At 40.8% G+C, this 18,135-nt stretch overlaps 1 protein-coding gene across 20 annotated transcripts in view; it reads left to right on the top strand.

Annotated features, from left to right (window-relative positions):
* Positions 1 to 18,135, top strand: part of MITF (melanocyte inducing transcription factor) — a 245,442-nt gene that overhangs the window by 128,273 nt on the left and 99,034 nt on the right. For 2 of the 20 annotated variants that reach the window (XM_008260925.4, XM_008260923.4), the window contains exon 1: positions 11,598 to 12,402. The exons of the other annotated variants lie outside the window; for them this stretch is intronic. In XM_008260925.4, coding sequence (XP_008259147.1) covers positions 12,347 to 12,402 — 56 coding nt within the window. In that variant the 5' untranslated portion in view covers positions 11,598 to 12,346. Of the gene's footprint in view, positions 1 to 11,597; positions 12,403 to 18,135 lie in introns of those variants that run through there. 20 annotated transcript variants of the gene reach the window in all.

The following is an 18,135-nucleotide window of genomic DNA, read 5'->3' as shown; positions in this document are numbered from 1 at the left end:
TTCTGTGTCAGACTTATTTCACTCAAGTTGATGTCCTCCAGTTCCAACCATTTTGCTGCAACTGATGGAATTTCATTTTTTTAAATATCTGAGTAATAATCCATTATATGCGTATACCACATTTTCTTTATTCATTCTTCTGATGATGGACACATTGGTTGATTTTGTGTTTGGACTATTGTGAATAGTGTTGGCTACAAACATGGTAGAGCAGGTATCTCTTTGGTACAATGAGTTCATGTTTTCTGGGTAGATTTCCAGTAGTGAAATTGATGGATCATGTGGTCTATTTCTAGTTTTTGTTTTGTTTTGTTTTTTAAGAAATTTCCAAACTGGTTTGTTTTTGTTTTTGTTTTTGTGTTTTTGATGACAGAGTGGATAGTGAGAGAGAGAGAGAGAAAGGTCTTCCTTTTTGCCGTTGGTTCACCCTCCAGTGGCCGCCACGGCTGGTGCGCTGCGGCTGGCGCACCGCACTGATCCGATGGCAGGAGCCAGGTGCTTCTCCTGGTCTCCCATGGGGTGCAGGGCCCAAGCACTTGGGCCATCCTCCACTGCCTTCCCGGGCCACAGTAGTGAGCTGGCCTGGAAGAGGGGCAACCGGGACAGAATCCGGCGCCCCGACCGGGACTAGAACCCGGTGTGCCGGCACCGCTAGGTGGAGGATTAGCCTATTGAGCCGCGGTGTCGGCCCCAAACTGTTTTTCACAGTGGCTGTACTAATTTACTTCCTTTCTTCTCTTATGAACAAGTATAAATTGTGCTGATTTGTTGAGTTACTCTTTTCCCTTCCTTGTAATTTTATTTTTAAAATCTCTTTTCCAAGCAGATTAAGTTGCTTAAGGACAAATATTGTTTCTTCTTTTTGTTTCTTGCTGGTGAATGACATTAATTTGACTCAAGACTGGTATAAATATCCAGGAAAGTCTACTTCATTCTTCCTCTCTAAATTTTTTTTTTTTTTGAGACAAATCATGGTCAGAAAAATCACCGCAGCTGGTTAATTAATCACTTAACCCATGGATGAATAGTTACTAAGTGTCTTCCCTGTGTCTGGGAATTTTGTGTGGTTAAGAAACGAAGTGGTGAACAAAACAGGCATGGCCCATGCCTTCGTGGAATGCAGAATCTAGTGTGGGACTTGGGGTTCAGACAAGCAAAGAAGTAATTCCAGTGCAAGATTCTAATTTTAGAACCAGCTTGCTTCTGGGCCCCTTAGAGCACTTAACACAAACTGGCAAGCACAGTGAGAAGAACTTACCCTTGGGAACATCCAGCCCCAGATTGGTGGCCCATTACCATCTTGACTTTGACCAAGCTACCTCAAACCCTACCCTGTGGTTTCTTTAATTAACGATATATTAAATAATGTGAGGTGTGCTACGCAAATAGGAAGTCCACATTATCATTCTGATAGTGTGGTGAAGAATTCTCCCTGTCTCTTCTTGTCTCCCTCCACGTTTTAAAAATGAGGCAGAGACATGATCTCACTGTTTTTTTGCTGTTGTTGTTGTTGTTGCTGTTCTTTCAAATTACGTGCCTGGTACACTAAGAAACCAGAATTCATTGATCCTTGGTCCAGTGTTAGAATCCAGGCATGCTTGTTAATGAAAGTGTATCACTGTCCATGGTGTTAACAGACTGCAAATCCACATGATCTCAAAATTGTCTGTTTAAATTATTTGAGTATTCAGAGTTACTCCAAAACATTTCTCTCTTAAGAATCTAGGGTCCCTGTTATGTCACTGATGTTATCTTAAGCATATGCTTATGCCTGAGACATAGTAAGGACTCAGTAAATATTTGTTGAGTGAGTTTTAATAAGGATATTTTGATTCTTCTTTTATCCACCACCTTTATTGAACACTCTTTTATTTGAGGAGCTAGATAGGTTGAATTGAGAATTTTTATTCTCCAGACTCTATTACCAGCCTGCCTGTTATACCTGGCAGGTAGTTAATACTTAGTAAATGTTAAAAGAAGAATTAGGTAACTTTGTTAGGTGCTATATTTTTTAAAGACATATGACTTAATTTTTTAAAGCAAAATTGGAATTTTTCCCTTATGTCACTTCATGGCAGTATTACCTGAAATTATACAGACTATTAATTTAAAATATTAGTTACTTAGCATATTACTGTCAACATAAATATATACTTTGATTATGGTTAAGACTCCCTAGAATGTGAATTAGATACAGCAGGTAAATATGTATGGAGTTTATTATGATTGATTGGATTTAATCAACAGACAGGAAGGATTTTTGTGCAAATATTATTTTTCTCATTTTAAATCCTGTTTGTGCAGCATAGCTGAAACAGGATGTCATTAGTCTAAGAGTGAGTGCTTAAAATGCTTCAAAAGTTTGGGAAATTTGACTGTTAACACAAATTTAACTTAGGGTGACCTACTGAGCACAAAGAGGTTTGATCTGTTACAGTCGTCTTATTTAAATATATGATTTTCTGCTTGACTCCTAGGTGTGCTGATATAATAAAACTATTAATTAGAAGACATTTGAGACCCTCAGTCAAAGCAGAAGGTCCTGTGTGCTAGAATTTTGTTTTCATTTAAGATGATCATTAAAAAAGCCTAGTTGTCTACTATCAAGTTATAGATATCACTAACATCTTAGTCCTCCGTGACTCATTAGGAATATACTATTCATGAACTTACCTAGATCTTTCCTGAACTTACATGTATTTTGAATTTGTATAGTTTCTTTAGGTATCAAGTTTTCAAAACATCTGACCATTATCTCCAAAAAATAATTTTCATTTGCCTTAGAGACTCACAGGTCAACTTTTCATTACCATAGAGTATTCTGAGATAAGAGCCCTTATTCCTTGCATAACATTGATTCAGTCCTACTTTTCAGGTGCTGGCTTCATTTAATCATCACATTAATCTATGAAATAGGTAATTATTTACACCCCTCTTGTGTTGATGCAGATCTTGAGACTCATAAGTTAAATGGCTTAGCCATGGTAAAGCTGGGATATGAACAGAGCGGTGTATGTGGAAGGGCGGCGGATTATGTGTACACATTGACTCACTCCACTATGCTGACTCCAACTGGAAAAATGGTGCTAAGTTTATATCCATAGGTGAGATATAGCAGTTATTCATGCATTTATAAATAGTGAGTGGACCTTTCCAAGTCCTGGATTCTTACCATATCCTGTTCAAATGGGAATTTTACATTCCGTGCTACCAACTGCCTTCCACAGTGACAACCTTGTCTGCAAGACAATCTCTCTCTACCTTCAATTCCCTTTGAGGATACAAATATTTAATTTACTTGAACAGCCTGAGAAAAAAGGAAAGCTATCCCTTTTTTCTTTATCTCTGTCCCCTTCTCCAGCTCCTCCTAGTGCCGTACGGGATATAGGTGTTTATCTGAGATGTTGATGTCCTGGGGTCTCATTTATGGATGGGAGCAAGGGAAGGCTGGCTTTCTTTTCCTTAGCAGCCAGAACCTCAGCCGTGGTGCGCTAGGGGGGCTTCTTGGAGTAGCTGAGTGTTATATTGTTTTACATATGTGGGCTGTTGTTGGAAGAAGAAAGAAACTGGCATCATAATGATAATAGTGGTGGTACACTTGCCTGTCTCCACCTTCAACACCATTGTAAGATAGACAGAGACATATCATATTATGTTTTTCTCTTCAGTCTGTCATTTTTTTAAAAAGGTACTAACAGTGAAAGAGGTATACACATGTCTATTTCTTTTTTTTTAAGATTTATTTATTTTATTTGAAAGGCGGGGTTAGAGAATATCTTCCACCTACTGTTTCACTCCCCAAATGGCAGCAACAACCAGGGCTGGGCCAGGAGCCAGGCACTCCATTTGGGGTTCCCATGTGAGTAGCAGGGACACAAGCACTTGGGCTGTCTTTTGCTATTTTCCCAAGTGCATCAGCAGGAAACTGGGTCAGAAGAGAGGCAGCCTGGACTCTAATTGGTGCTCATATGAGATGCCATCATTGCAGGCAGCGGTTTACTCACTGGACCCACAGCACTGGCCCCAATACATTGTTTTTTTTAAACAACTTAGAGAAGTTAGAGAAAACATCATGATTTTAAAGTCTCAAAGTGGAAGGTTGCATTTATTATAGAGTCATTTTGTGAATAACTTTGGCCCCCTCCCTGGCGGCAGCCTTATCTTTCTGTTTATTTACTTTGATAAGGGAAGTAGATTGCACTTCTACTAAATTTCTCATTTGAAGAGATTATCAATGCAGCATAACCTCCACATGTTCCCCTATGCACTTCTGTGTTTTCTCGCCTACTTGGCTTATGTTACAGATTGTGGTCTGCTTATTTTAAATACCAGTTACCTTTCTTAGATAACAAAGAAAGGCCTCTGAATCACCTTTAATGCAGGAAAAAACATTTCCTTTGTAGTGAACCCTAAGTGAGAGGAGAGCTCAAGGTAGGAGACTAATCTGTTGTATTTATTATTATATTAAATGAAAATGCCAAGCTAATATTTTACATATGTTTCTAATAACTCCTTAAAAATTCAAGACATGCAGGATTTGAAATGCCTTTTTATAGATTATAGATTACATTTTTATTCTCAGGATAGATTTTTCTTTTTTTTTTAACTTTTATTTAATAAATATAAATGTCCAAAGTACAGCTTATGGATTACAATGGCTTCCCCCCGCATAACTTGCCTCCCACCCACAACCCTCCCATCTCCCACTCCCTCTCCCATTCCATTCACATCAAGATTAGTTTAAAATTATCTTTATATACAGAAGATCAATTTAGTATATATTAAGTAAAGATTTCAACAGTTTGCACCCACAGAGAAACACAAAGTATAAAATACTGTTTGAGTACTAAGTATAGCATTAATTCACATTGTACAACACATTGAGGACAGAGATCCTACATGAGGAGTAGGTGCACAGTGACTTCTGTTGTTGGCTTAACAAATTGACACTTTTGTTTATGGCGTCAGTAATCACCCTAGGCTCTTCTCATGAGTTGCCAAGGCTATGGAAGCCTTTTGAGTTCGCCGACTCCAATCTTTTAAACAAGGCCATAGTCAAAGTGAAAGTTCTCTCCTCCTTTCAGAGAAAGGTACCTCCTTCTTTGAAGGCCTGTTCTTTCCACTGGGATCTCACTCCCAGAGATCTTTCATTTAGGTTTTTTTTTTTTTTTTTTTTTTTTTTTTTTCCCAGAGTGTCTTGGCTTTCTATGCCTAAAATACTCTCATGGGCTCTTCAGCCAGATCTGAATGCCATAAGGGCTGATTCTGAGGCCAAAGTGCTGTTTAGGACATCTGCCATTCTATGCGTCTGCTGTGTATCCCGCTTCCCATGTTGGATCGTTCTCTCCCTTTTTGATTCTATCAGTTAGTATTAGCAGACACTAGTCTTGTTTATGTGATCTCTTCGACTCTTAGACCTATCATTATGGTCAATTGTGAACTGAAATTGATCACTTTGACTAGTGAGATGGCATTGGTACATGCTACTTTGATAGGATTGAATTGGAATCCCCTGGCACGTTTCTAACTCTACCATTTGGGGCAAGTCAGATTGAGCATAGGACAGATTTTTCATAAGCAGTTTAAAGAGCATTAAATTTTCTCTCTGGATGTTTATGTAAACATTAAATGGTTCTTTAATAATATTGAGATCTGTCTAAATCAAGTTTACCTGGGGTCATCATTCTCTTCTGTATTTTCCTTTTCAACCTTGAAGGACTTGTTTGGGTGCCAGGTACAATGAGCTGTCTTTCAGAGGATGTTGTAATATCATTGTTACGGGGAGATCTGTTCTTGGCAGGGGAAAAAAATAGAAACAAGATGAAAGAGATAAACGTGATTGAGTGGCACTGAACAGTTATTTCTAAAGATCCGCAATCGTTAAAAATTTCCTTCAGTCGTGCTGTGATGGTTTCAGATTGCAATTGTTGGACTAGTTCCTTGTAACTTTCTTCCAAATGCTCTATGAGAGTGAGTTGTGTCCAGTCACTTAAAAGCTTCCACATAGGGGTGGGCATTTAGCCTAGTTGTTAGGTGCCTTCATTCCACATTGAAATACCTGGGTTCTGTTCCTTGCTCCTGCGTCTGGTTCTAGCTTTTTTGTCAGTACAGTCCCTTGGAGGCAGCAGTGATGGCTCAAATAATTGGGTTCCTGCCACCCACATGGGAGATCTGGATTGAGTTCCCAGCTAGTAGCTTTGGCCCTGGCCCAGCTCCAGCCATTGTAGGCATTTGGAAGCTCTGTCTTTTTCTGACTGTGAAACAAAGTTTAAAAAAGCTTCAGACAGGGGCTGACGCTGTGGTGTAGTAGGTAAAGCTGCCACCCATATGGGTGCCAGTTCGAGTCCTGGCTGCCCCACTTCTGATCCAGTTCCCTGCTAATGTGCCTGGGAAAGTATTGGAGGATGGCCCAAGTACTTGGGCCCCTGCACCCCTGTGTGAGACCTGGAAGAAGCTCATGGCTCCTGGCTTCGGATTGGTCCAGCTCTGGCCATGCAGCCATTTGGGGAGTAAATCAGCAGATGAAAGATATCTTTCTGCTGTCTTCTCTCTTGCTCTGTAACTCTGCCTTTCAAATAAACCAATCTTTTTTTTAAAGGCTTCAGACAAAAAGTATACAATTGTGTATACCATTTATGCCTATTGACTTCCTAATTAATTAAATGCCATCCTCAAATGATATGGATGATCCCTACCTGATCTTTTATCCATTTTGTCACCCATTCTTAAATTCTTCCTTCCTTTCCTCCATCCATCCACCCATCCATCTAGCCAGCCAGGCAGCCAGCAAATAGTGAACATTTACTGTTTGCCAGACACTGAGAATAAAATGAGTACCAAGGACCCTGTCTTCCAAGGGCAAAAGGTAACTAAAAAAACAAAATGATCACAAGTTGGGTTAATGCTGTAAAAGAAAGAAGCAAACACTTGGTGAGAGAGCAAAACCAGAAGTGTTTCTGCTTTAAGAAGGGAGGTTAGGGAAGATGTCTCTGAAGAGGAAATGCAGCACTTGCAGGACCTCATGTGCTAGATGAGGAGGAGGAGTCAGCAGTGGTTGGAGCTGTAGGAGGAGGCGGGGCCTCAGCATTCTTTCCCCCACCTGCTGTGTGCACAGGCATATGTGAGTCTTGCGTTTGCTGTGAGCCCCTGACAAGCAAAACCTCCTGCATCTTCAGTTTCGTCTTCTGCATAGCACTGACAACAGTGCCTCTCACCTGCTAGGCAAATCAATAAATGTTTGAGTTGAAGAACTTGTGAGTAGCATTTGACTTTTCCCAGGACATGAGCATAGTGGCACATGGGGAGAAGAGGAGATGTGTTGTTATTCTAGAGAGTACTTTTTGAGGTGCATTACCATTGTGCTGCTATAGTTTTATATTAGGCAGAGAGCAAAACAGTCCAAAAGAGCTCCCATCTGATGGTTCACTCACTAAATGCCCACAATGGCTGAGACTGGGCCAAACCAAAGGCAGGGGCTGAGAACTCAATCCAGATCTTCCATGTGGGTGGCTGGAACCCAGTTGCTTTAGCCGTCAATGCTGGATTCCATGGTCTGCATGAGCAAGTACCTGGAGTCCGAAGCTAGAACCCATAATTAGATCCAGGTACTCCAGCGTGGGATGCAGGCATCTTAACTGCTAGGCTAAACGCCCACTCTTCCATGGTACTCTTTAATTACCTCATATCAAGGCTCTCACTGGACATTCAAAGCATGTCCAGAGTAATGTGAACTAGATACTTTAAAGAATTAAATTTTGGCCAGTGCCGCGGCTCAATAGGCTAATCCTCCGCCTGCGGCACCGGCACACCAGGTTCTAGTCCCGGTCGGGGCTCCAGATTCTGTCCTGGTTGCCCCTTTTCCAGTCCAGCTCTCTGCTGTGGCCCAGGAGTGCAGTGGAGGATGGCCCAAGTGCTTGGGCCCTGTACCCGCATGGGAGACCAGGAGAAGCACCTGGCTCCTGGCTTCGGATCAGCACGGTGCGCCAGCCGCAGCAGCCATTGGGGGGTGAACCAACGGCAAATGGAAGACCTTTCTCTCCGTCTCTCTCTCTCACTGTCCACTCTGCCTGTCAAAAATAAAAAAGAATTAAATTTTACAGTAATTTACCTTTTCAACAAATAAAGGAAGCTTGTATTCTTGGTTTCCTGTCACTCTTAGAGAGATAATGTATATAGAATATATTATATGCAGTTACAGTTTATATTATATTATATTATATTATATTATATTATATTATATTATATGTTAATGGTTTCTACATTGGACTCTTATGAAGATGTTCCAAAAATTGCAGGATTCCAGGGCAGGCATTTGGCCTAGCAGTTAAGACACTGGTTCAAACATCCACACCCCCTATTGTACCTGGGTTCATTACCTGGCACTGCTCCTGATTCTAGCTTCCCGGTAATGCAGACTCTGGGAACAGTGGTAATGGTTCAAGTACTTGATCCTTCCACCCATGTGAGAGACTTGGGTTGAGTTCCGGCTTCTGGCTTTTTGTCACTGGTCCAGCCCAGGGCCATTCTATTTGGTGAGTAACTCAGTGGATAGAAACATATTCATTCTCTCTCTCTGTCTCTCTCTCTCTCAACACTCCCCCTACCCCCAGAAAATAAATGAGTAACTAAGCTTTTCAAATACAGAATTTTGAACAACCCCCAAGAGAGTCTCATTCACTCATTTGTTTGGGGAAAGAGCCTTGATTTTTATACTTCTAAAAATCTTCTACACTTATTTCAGAGGAATTATGGAGGGAGCAGACTCCCTAGATGATTCTGATAAGATGTGGAAACCATTGGCTAGGATCATAATAAAAAATCACAAGACTAGGCAGATGCTTGCTAACTTGGATTGGAGATGGTTCATGGATCAGTACCATGCCTGGCATGTAACTGTTGTGGGGTTCATGAGTAGAAGTATGAGTTTTACTGAAAAGAAGAATAGCTGTTGAAAGCAAAAATACAAGAAAATGCTGTACTATGACAGGGGCCAAGAAAACATTTTATACTCAAATAGAATGAGAATTATTCTGAGCTGTGATAGAAGAGTGGCTGTGCTTTTCCTCAGCTGAGTTTTGGACAGGGTAACAAGTAAAACCTCTTATCTCTTCTCTAACCTCTTCGAAATGCTGATTGAATTTTCCTTCCCAAAAGATTCCAAAGCCCAATTTAGCTTCCAAAGAAAAAGCTGGCTGTCACTTGCATGGTTGATTGTGTTAAATTCCATTTTAGTAAGGTTCTGCTTTAAAGGGTCAGTAAGAATCCTGATCATTGTAGTTGATCTGTTGTAGTTTGGGGCAAGGAGTAGTAATTCAAATGTGGAATGCATTAGAGTACAGGCAGTATCTTTATTCTGTATTCTGTGTTTTATGTCTTTAGTGTTCCTCCTCTCTTCAGTTCTCAGTTTGTGTTAAATTTGGGGTGTGTGGATGTGTTTGTTGCATGTGTGTATATGTATTCATATGCAAGCACATATATTTACAAACTCAGGATGTGATCACTGGTGCCCGGACATTTGCTGACATTTATTGGATGCTGACCTGGGGGTAAATATCTGAGTCCTGGGGAAATATTTGTAGCATATCATGAAACCTGTGATGGTGGCAGATGAACACATTTAAGTCAAGCTTTTGTCTGTTTGCTGGTAGATACTTCGTTTCTGTGTCCCAGAAGGTCCTCAGAGAACACTAGTGCCATCTAAATCTTTCTAAAGTACTATAAAAAAATTGAATACTTGACCCTTAGGAGTAATTTTATTTACCCACTTATGTAGATGGTCTATGGATACCTTCCTTGGGGTGATGGATTGTCCAGAATAAAACATAAGGAAATGTTTTGGCTGAACATGTCAGGGGAGCATTTGGCATCACATTGTGCCACATGGCTGGAATTGATACCATTGGTTTCGTGGTCAACATTTCAGAGTACATAGAGGACACACATTTTCCTTGTGTGTAAGCATGTAATAAATCAGAGATTCAGTTCTAAAACCTACCCGGTGCCTTATAACTTAATGCAAATAGTGCCCTGGGCAGGGGGAAATCTGATTTGATCTTTTTGAAAAAGGTCCTGATGCAGTGAGTCCCTATTCTTTTTTCCTTGATCTTCTATTTTGATTTTGTTTTTCCTCTGTCCAATTTCCCTTGGTTCTCTCGGTCCATCATTGTTAATTAAGGTAGCATCAGTCACAATTGTACTGATAAGAGCTACTTTTTTTTTTCATTGAGAGTTTGCTATGTGTCAGAGACTATGTTGAACACGTTTCACATATTATCTCATTCTACTCCAGCAGTAACCTGTGGGCTAGCCCCTTGTAATATCTCCCTTCTCAGGTGAAGAACCTGGCCAATAGAACGTTTAGTATTTTGAACAAGGTCACTGCATTAGTATGTGATGGGATTCAAACCTGGTTAAGTTGACACCAGAACCTGTTAGTTTTCTTGCAACACTGTGCTAGTGGCAGGAGGAGAGAGGTGGGGGAGGGTAGTAAGTGGAGTAGTGTAGAATTTTAGTCATCTGTCTGCCCCATTCAAGTGTCACCACACCTGTTAGCATGGAGAAAGGACCCAGTGACTGCTGCTGCTGATTGTGATGACTCTCCCAGGCACCTGAATGTTTCCTATTCCTTCATTTATTTTACTGGCAATTTGCTTACTTTTCTCAATCCACTTTGCACCTTTTCCCCATCCACTCATGAGCTATCATCACCTCCTACCAGGACTGTGGCAGTAGCTAATCTTGTCTGTCTTCTAGAAGGCTTTCAACATAGCAACCAGACAGGCCTTGCTAAAAACTTAGATCTGAGCTCATCGCTCCTCTATTTACAGCCTCTCCAAATGGTTTTTTGTTCATCTTGGAACAAAGCCAGTGACCTTTCCTTGCCCTCCAGATTCTGCGTGTTCTGGCCCTGGTCCTGCAGTGGTCTCAGGAGTACCATGCTTTCGCCTCACTCTGTCCTCCAGCCACAAGGTCTCCTCCTGCTGGCTTCCCACCACGGCTTCCTGCCTCTATCAGTGTTCCTGGAAGATTCTTCCAGACTGTTCTTCCCTGTCTCTCAGCTCAGCCCAAGTCCCTGTCATTAAATTCAAAGTGCTTCACCTCCCTGTAGCAGTTACCATACTTATCATTGTGTATTTATGTGATTATTGCATATGTTTCCCACTGGACTATAAATGCTGAGAGCTTACATAGTGACTGGGGCTTCATAGTTGTTACATTGAATGAATGAATAAATGAATAAAGTATAAGCAGATTCAGAAATAGTTTGGTGAAGACTGCTGGCTGGGTGTCTCCTGTTACTAGGGGGCAGTTTTAAAAAATGACAATTTCGCTAATTTATGGAATTTGAATTTGTGATGGCTTATGGGGATGGCATTGTTTTCTAGTCATTCTCTTTGGCTTTCAAATCTTAAGCACAGAACTGCCTAGGGTACACAGCCAGTTGCTGTCAGATGTCTTTGATCTGACCTTTGAATTGTGTGCAGGAAGAAACATACAGATTTTTCATAACGTAGGAGCTGCTTAAATATTTCATAATGTTGATGTTGTCATGTCTGCATTTTAAAGTGCGGTTTGAAAGCATGTATTGCTGCTTTTTTTTTTTTTTTTTTTTTTTATGTCTTGGGTACCCATGCGTTCAGGGTGACAGTCTGAGGGCACACAGATGTCTGAGCTGAAGAATTGTGTTCTGAACAACAGTGCCCACAGTGAGGAGCAGTTTGTGTTTTACTTCCACCAGGACGAGGCAAGGACAGCCCCCCTCTCAACTCCTGAGGTCTGAGGGCAAGGAACGCTGTTGGATCTCTATCCTGTCGGCGGGAGAGCATGTTCATTTATCAAGCTCCAGAAATGCTTGTGCATGGATGCAAAACAGCTAGGGATGTGTGAAGAGTTGAGAAGGGACACGAGCAATCCCAAAACCCTGCCTCCTAGATTCTGGGACTCCATTAAGTGTTAAAAATTCACTGGTATGTGAAATTACCTCTCCTTTCAAGTTCTGTAATAACGCGCAGCCCCTGCAAGCCTGAACCGGTATCTGAGCTGTGGAAGGCTAAATCAGCATCCCAGGTGCTCACCAGGCTGCAGGGCTGAGTTTCTGGCCAGGCGTGGGTTTAGCCCCCTTTGCAGTGTGAGGCAGCACTTTTGTCCTGCAGGTACAGTAGGTACTGGATTAAGCAGGTCTGCTGTTACAGACAGACACCAGGCACAGTTCTAGCGCGGAGCTGTGTTTGGATTGGAGTTTCCAGGGCCTTATCAGGAGCCACCCCTAGTGACACAGTCAGTGCCAGAACTAACTTTGACTTTCACTCTTCGCCAAGGGCTTGCAGAACACCTTAAAGGAAAAAAGATGGAGGCGCTTAGATTTAAGATGTTCATGCCATGCTCCTTTGAAAGCTTATATCTGTAAGTCAAGTTTTCTTCTGGAAATAATCCCGGGACCACTTAACAGGAGTGGATTTTTTTTTTTTTTTTTCATTTGCAGGGGGGAAGACAGCAAAAAGAAAGGTTTTATTGGGAGTTAAAAATCCTGGAGCTGTTACTTTGTGACTGTAGCATTAATCTGCTTCAAGTGTAACCTCTGGTGGAGGCTATGACAGGATAACAATCAATTTGTGTGTTGGGGTGGGGGTTGGAGGATAGAAATGCTAGCCTAGTATCTTTGCCTTCTCGTTTAAAATTGAATGTTGCTCTTAAATTAATAATGACAGAAAGAAAAAAAAAGCTTGATTATTTGAAAAATCTGAAAAGGAGCAGAGCTTGGTTTATGATTACAAGATAGACTGCAAACCAGCTTTGTTATGAATAAAAAATTATTTTTTCTTTCAGGAAAACAGTAATATTTGTCAAAATAATCCCATTGTGACCACTTTGGGTTTTTTTTGTTTCTTTTCTATTTTTGGCTGTGGAATAGTAACAGTAGCATTAATAAATATCTCTTTCCCATTTTGGTAATATTGATTTTTTTTTCTTCTTTGAAAGGAAAACAAAACATCCAGAAATCAGAGTCATCTGCCTGGATGTATGCGTAGAACAAATTTGAAATTGGCATTTTCCAAGAAAGACTAAATTGGAGAAATACTAATTGGATGCTTGTGTAACCACCCCCCCCCCCCCCATTAACATTTACTTTAACTGTTAAGTGATAAGGTCTGAAAACAATACTGAAAGCTGTGTCCTAAAGTGAATAGGCATTCAAGCAAATCAACTTATGCAAAAGCCACCTCTGGAGCTTAATAATTATTTACTGAACGTTCCTGGGTCATGAGAGAGGTTTTGATTAAGTCAGAAAAGCATTATGTTCAGCAGATTGTGAAGGTGTGTTTAAAGACAGCAAGAATGATGGAAAAATACTTGATGTAGAACTATTTTTAGAATTTGATTCTTGAAAAAGTGAAATTCCTGTGAATTTAAGTGTGGGTTAAAGTTCATCATCTTTAAAGTGGGTACATCTTTAAAGGGTTTTGGAAAAGATTTCTAATCTCAGATGCGTCTGTTTTTTTGTGTCTGAGTTTACTTTTGTAGAAACTTTAGATAGTGTATTCTAAATGACACTAAAGCAGTTTAATTACTCATCTCTCCGAAAATGATAGAGCATTTTATGAACCTAGTAGATAAATATTTATGTATTTAAAATGTGATGCTAGTAATGTTTAAATTTCTGCCTTATAAATCAGATAATAGTGGCAGAGGTGACGTGTACTCTTTGTGATTCATACCCTGCAAGAATGACTTTTAACTTACTAATGTTTTATTTTTTAATATTAATTTTAAGCTCAGTAATGGATGGCACGAATGTTTGACGCTAGCAAATCTGTGCAGCCCAAGAACCTGACTTTACACCCAAACTAATTCATCATTTTGTGTTTCATAGGAGCTTGCTTCCCTTATAAAGTCTCAGAATGAAATTCTTAACAAACATTTTTGAGAAAACATGTGCACTGAGCTGTTGCCCATTAACTTTTCTGTGCCTGTTCTTTCAGGAGGGCACACACTGTGAATTAATGGTTTGTCTAGGAAAGCAAAGTAGCACCATAGCAAAAGGCAACCTTATAGAGTTCTAGAGAAAATAACTTGTCACTAGCTTTGAGATATTAAGAGGTTCAGAGGATATCGTTGCAGGGATTAAACCTGGTATAGAAGAACTCAGTGCCTAATGTTTGGTCATTGTTCCCATTGCTTGTGGGCACCATTCTAGGCATCTTATCCATATTCACATGCTTAGTTCTTACAACTGCTCTTGAAGGCACTTTTTTTCACTCCCATTTTGCAGATATGAAAATTGAAATTTGGGCAAGTCTTATAGCTCAGGTCTTACAGCTGAAAAATGAGAATGTTGGGATTTCTTTTTTTTCCCAACAATTTATTTATTTTACTTGAAAGAGTTACACAGAGAGAGGAGAGGGAGAGGGAGAGAGAGAGAGAGAGAGAGAGAGGTCTTCCATCTGCTGGTTCACTCCCCAACTGGCCACAACTGCTGGAGCTGTGCTGATCCGAAGCCAGGAGCTTCTTCTGGGTCTCCCATGCTGGTGCAGGGTCTCGAACCAGTGCCCACATGGGATGCTGGCACTTCAGGCCAGGGCGTTAACTCGCTACACCACAGCGCCGGCCCCGAGAATGTTGGGATTTCAACCCAACCATTTTGCCCTGGGATATGGGCTTATCTGCTGCGTTCTATGGCTTTTTACTTACTAAATGATTCAATATTTCTTCCTCTGATTTTATTGAGTCAGGCTTTTTTCCACCCCCAGATTTGTGAATTAACAAACCATAATGTAACTCAGCTTTGGACAGGGCTACCATTAGTTCGATGCCACAGTATTTCTCTATCACATGTATTTCCCTGAGTCTGATTCACTGTTGATTGTAAGGCAGCTGTCTGATGGAGGAGAAAATTCTATTAAATATGTTCTTTGATTATGAGATCTATCCTGACTTGGGAAGTCTTGTAATGTAGAGGGAAAGTTATTCATAGAAATTAATAGGGGGCCGGCACTGTGGCACAATAGGTTAATCCTCCGCCTGTGGTGCCAGCATCCCATATGGGCATTGGTTCTAGTCCCGGCTGCTCCATTTCCGATCCAGCTCTCTGCTGTGGCCTGGGAAAGCAGTGGAGGATGGCCCAAATGCTTGGGTCCCTGCACCCCTGTGGGAGACCCCGAGGAATCTTCTGGCTTTGGATCGGCTCAGCTCCGGCCAATCAGGGAGTGAACCAGCGGATGGAAGACCTTTCTCTGTCTCTCTCCCTCTCACTCTCTGTAACTCTACCTCTCAAATAAGTAAATAAAATCTTGTTTTTAAAAAAGAAATTAATAGGAGGTGGTGATACAGTGTGTAAAGCCATTGTTTGTGATGTTGGCATCCCACATAAGAATGTCAGTTTGAGTTCCAGCTGCAATGCAGTGGGGTGGACCAAATACTTGGGCCCCTGCAACATTGTTGGAGTTCCTGGCTCCTAGCTTAGACCTGGGTGTTGCAGGCATTTGGAGAATATACTAGTGGATGAAAGATTCCCTTCCCTAGTGTTCTCTGCCTTAAAAATAAATAAATAACAACTTTTTTAAAAAAGAAAGAAATTAAGGAAATATAGTAGAATCCTAAAGCTTAGAGAGCTCTGTAACTGGATGATTCAAGCTAACGGCTTCACTAACAATCCTCCAACATTAAGGTTGTAGTATTATTTGATTCCCTGAGGTGGGGTATTTGTTATGAGAGAGAGAGAAAATTTACCCATTGTATGAATAATTTACCCATTGTATAAATAATTTATCCTGTGCTGGGGAATGAAGTATGTGACCGTTTCTGCCCTCATGAAGCTGGCCAAGTCACAAAGACCAGATACTTACCAACTTTAAGTCTGAGCTTCATATTCCTGGTCCAGAATGGCTGGTTAGAGCTCCAACCAGTGCAGTCCAATCATGGGAGGCATGATGGATGACATTCAAAGAAAGGTATCTTTTAAAGCTGTCCAGGATGTGCTGCTTGTCATTTCTGATTAAATCTCATTGGCAAAAGTTAGACTTGTAGCCAGCTCAGCTCTTAGGAAGCTGAGAAGTGTTTGGGGGGCAGTGCACTAAGCCACAATGAGGATAAAATCAGAGAATAAGACACTGGATTGTTTGAACTGTTGATTTTAGGCTGAAGCTTTGCTTATCTTTTCCAGAATTACTGATATTTTCTAAAATGTCACCAAAACAAGTGATGGTGTCCCAGGGCACATCAAACTGGCTTTAGCAAAAGTGGAGTTTGATAGATCCTTGTCCATCAATGCCCAGAGTTGGTCTAGGTTTATCCAGACTTTAAGGATTGTTTAACGCAGTGTTCAATGTCATCCAAACATTGGCTTTCTCTTGGTTCTTCCTTTTTGCTCCAAACTTTGTTGTGCTTTTTAGTTCCCAATACAAAGCCATCTAGTTTTTAATTTTTTTTTCCAGGTACAAGTAGGAGGTCCCATACTTACATCCTACCAGCTTTCCACACCTTTATATAAAGAGAACATTTTACCCTGGTAGTTTCAGTCAGAGGCATCACCCTGACTCTTATTGGACCATGTTGGAGTAGAAGCCCATTCCTGAGCTGGTTGCCATGATCACGTGGGTGGATATGTGGATTTGCTAAGACTGGGTTATATTTCCCTGTCTGGAGGTAGCAGCAACACCAAACCTGATGAAAGTGAGGGAGCCTGGTTCTTCAAAGTTAAATCAAGATACTTTACCAAAGCAGGACAAGATGCTAAGCAGGCTTACATAATGCATGGAAACTCAAAGTCACTACTGATACTTGTAAGCTTGCCTCCTTATCCATGACAGATGTACTCATTCACTACTCCTTAGATCCTAATTTGTACTTTTATCTTGATTCTAACACAGTATTGCAAATTTTGCATCTTGGTAGGAGTTTCCTGGGCATTCAATAATTGTTAAGTGATAGTAGTTTAAGGCTTTTGAACCTTCTCTATTCTGTTAAAATATTGTCTGCTCAAGTAGATTGTGTCTGGTGGTTGGGAACAGTTATTTGAGAAGAGATGGAAGGGCATTCCACCATTAAAAATCCTCTAATTACATGTTGATCAAATTTTCCAAACAAAATGATTTTATAAAAAATTTATTTTATTTACTTGAAAGAGTGATGGAGGGAGGTAAGGAGGGGGAGGGAAAGAGAGAGGGAGGGAGAGAGCGAGGGAGAGAGAGAAAGAGAGAGAATGAATCTTTCATCCATTGAGAGAGAGAGAGAATGAATGAATCTTTCATCCATTAAGTTTACTCTCCAAATGGCCACAATGGCCAAGTCTGGGCCAGGCCATACTCCATCTGGGGGGTCCCCCACTTGGGGACAAAGGCCTAACTACTTGGACCATAATCTGCCACTTTTGGGAGCCAGATAGGAAGAGCACCTTGGACTTGAACCAGTACTTGTGTGAGATACTGGCATTGCAAGCAGCAGCTTAATCCACTGAACCACAATGCTGACTCCTAAATAAAATAACTTTTTAAAGTTTAGAAAAAAATAAAAAACTTCCAATTTTACACTCATGTCTGAATTCTGTCATTAGATCGTCAAAGTTCTGGCTTTTTAAAGCATTCTTTCTTTTAAAATACTTGAGGTGGACCATCTTGCAGTGCCTTGTCAATTACTTACACCTTATAGGGGCTGGATTTTTCAGAGCCTTTTGAATCATGGCAGCTGGATGTGAATGGAACCCCATGGTTGGACAGAGTGAGCTAGAATTCTCGAGTGCAGTGTCCTGGAAGGAAGCTTGATATGAAAGACAGAAAACATGAGTGAGAGCCCTTTCAGCTTTATCTGCTTTATAACCTTTCAGTGATCTGGCTCTCAGGGGCCATTTCCTTGAAAGGAAGTGAGTGCTGAGTGTGCCAGCCCACAGTGGCAGCTGTGGGAAATGGAGATCAGTCATAAAAGGAGGAAATGGCAACATTCATATCCTCAGTTTAAAATATCTGCTAGTAGGAAATTGACATCGTCTTAGTTGGAGTATGTAGAAGTGGGAAGCACACTGTGAGTGATTAAAATAACCAACTTAAAATCTAGTGATAAAAAAAATTGCCAGGAAGAGCATTACATCATAGAGATCTCTAAACATTTTTGATCATTGGTCCTAGTTAGGTTTTTTTCCCTAAG

The sequence above is a fragment of the Oryctolagus cuniculus genome, chromosome 10 (assembly GCF_964237555.1).
Source record: "Oryctolagus cuniculus chromosome 10, mOryCun1.1, whole genome shotgun sequence".
Taxonomy (NCBI): Eukaryota; Metazoa; Chordata; class Mammalia; order Lagomorpha; family Leporidae; genus Oryctolagus; species Oryctolagus cuniculus.
The sequence above is the reverse complement of the archived record's forward strand: the minus strand, read 5'-3'. Positions and strand labels throughout refer to the sequence as shown.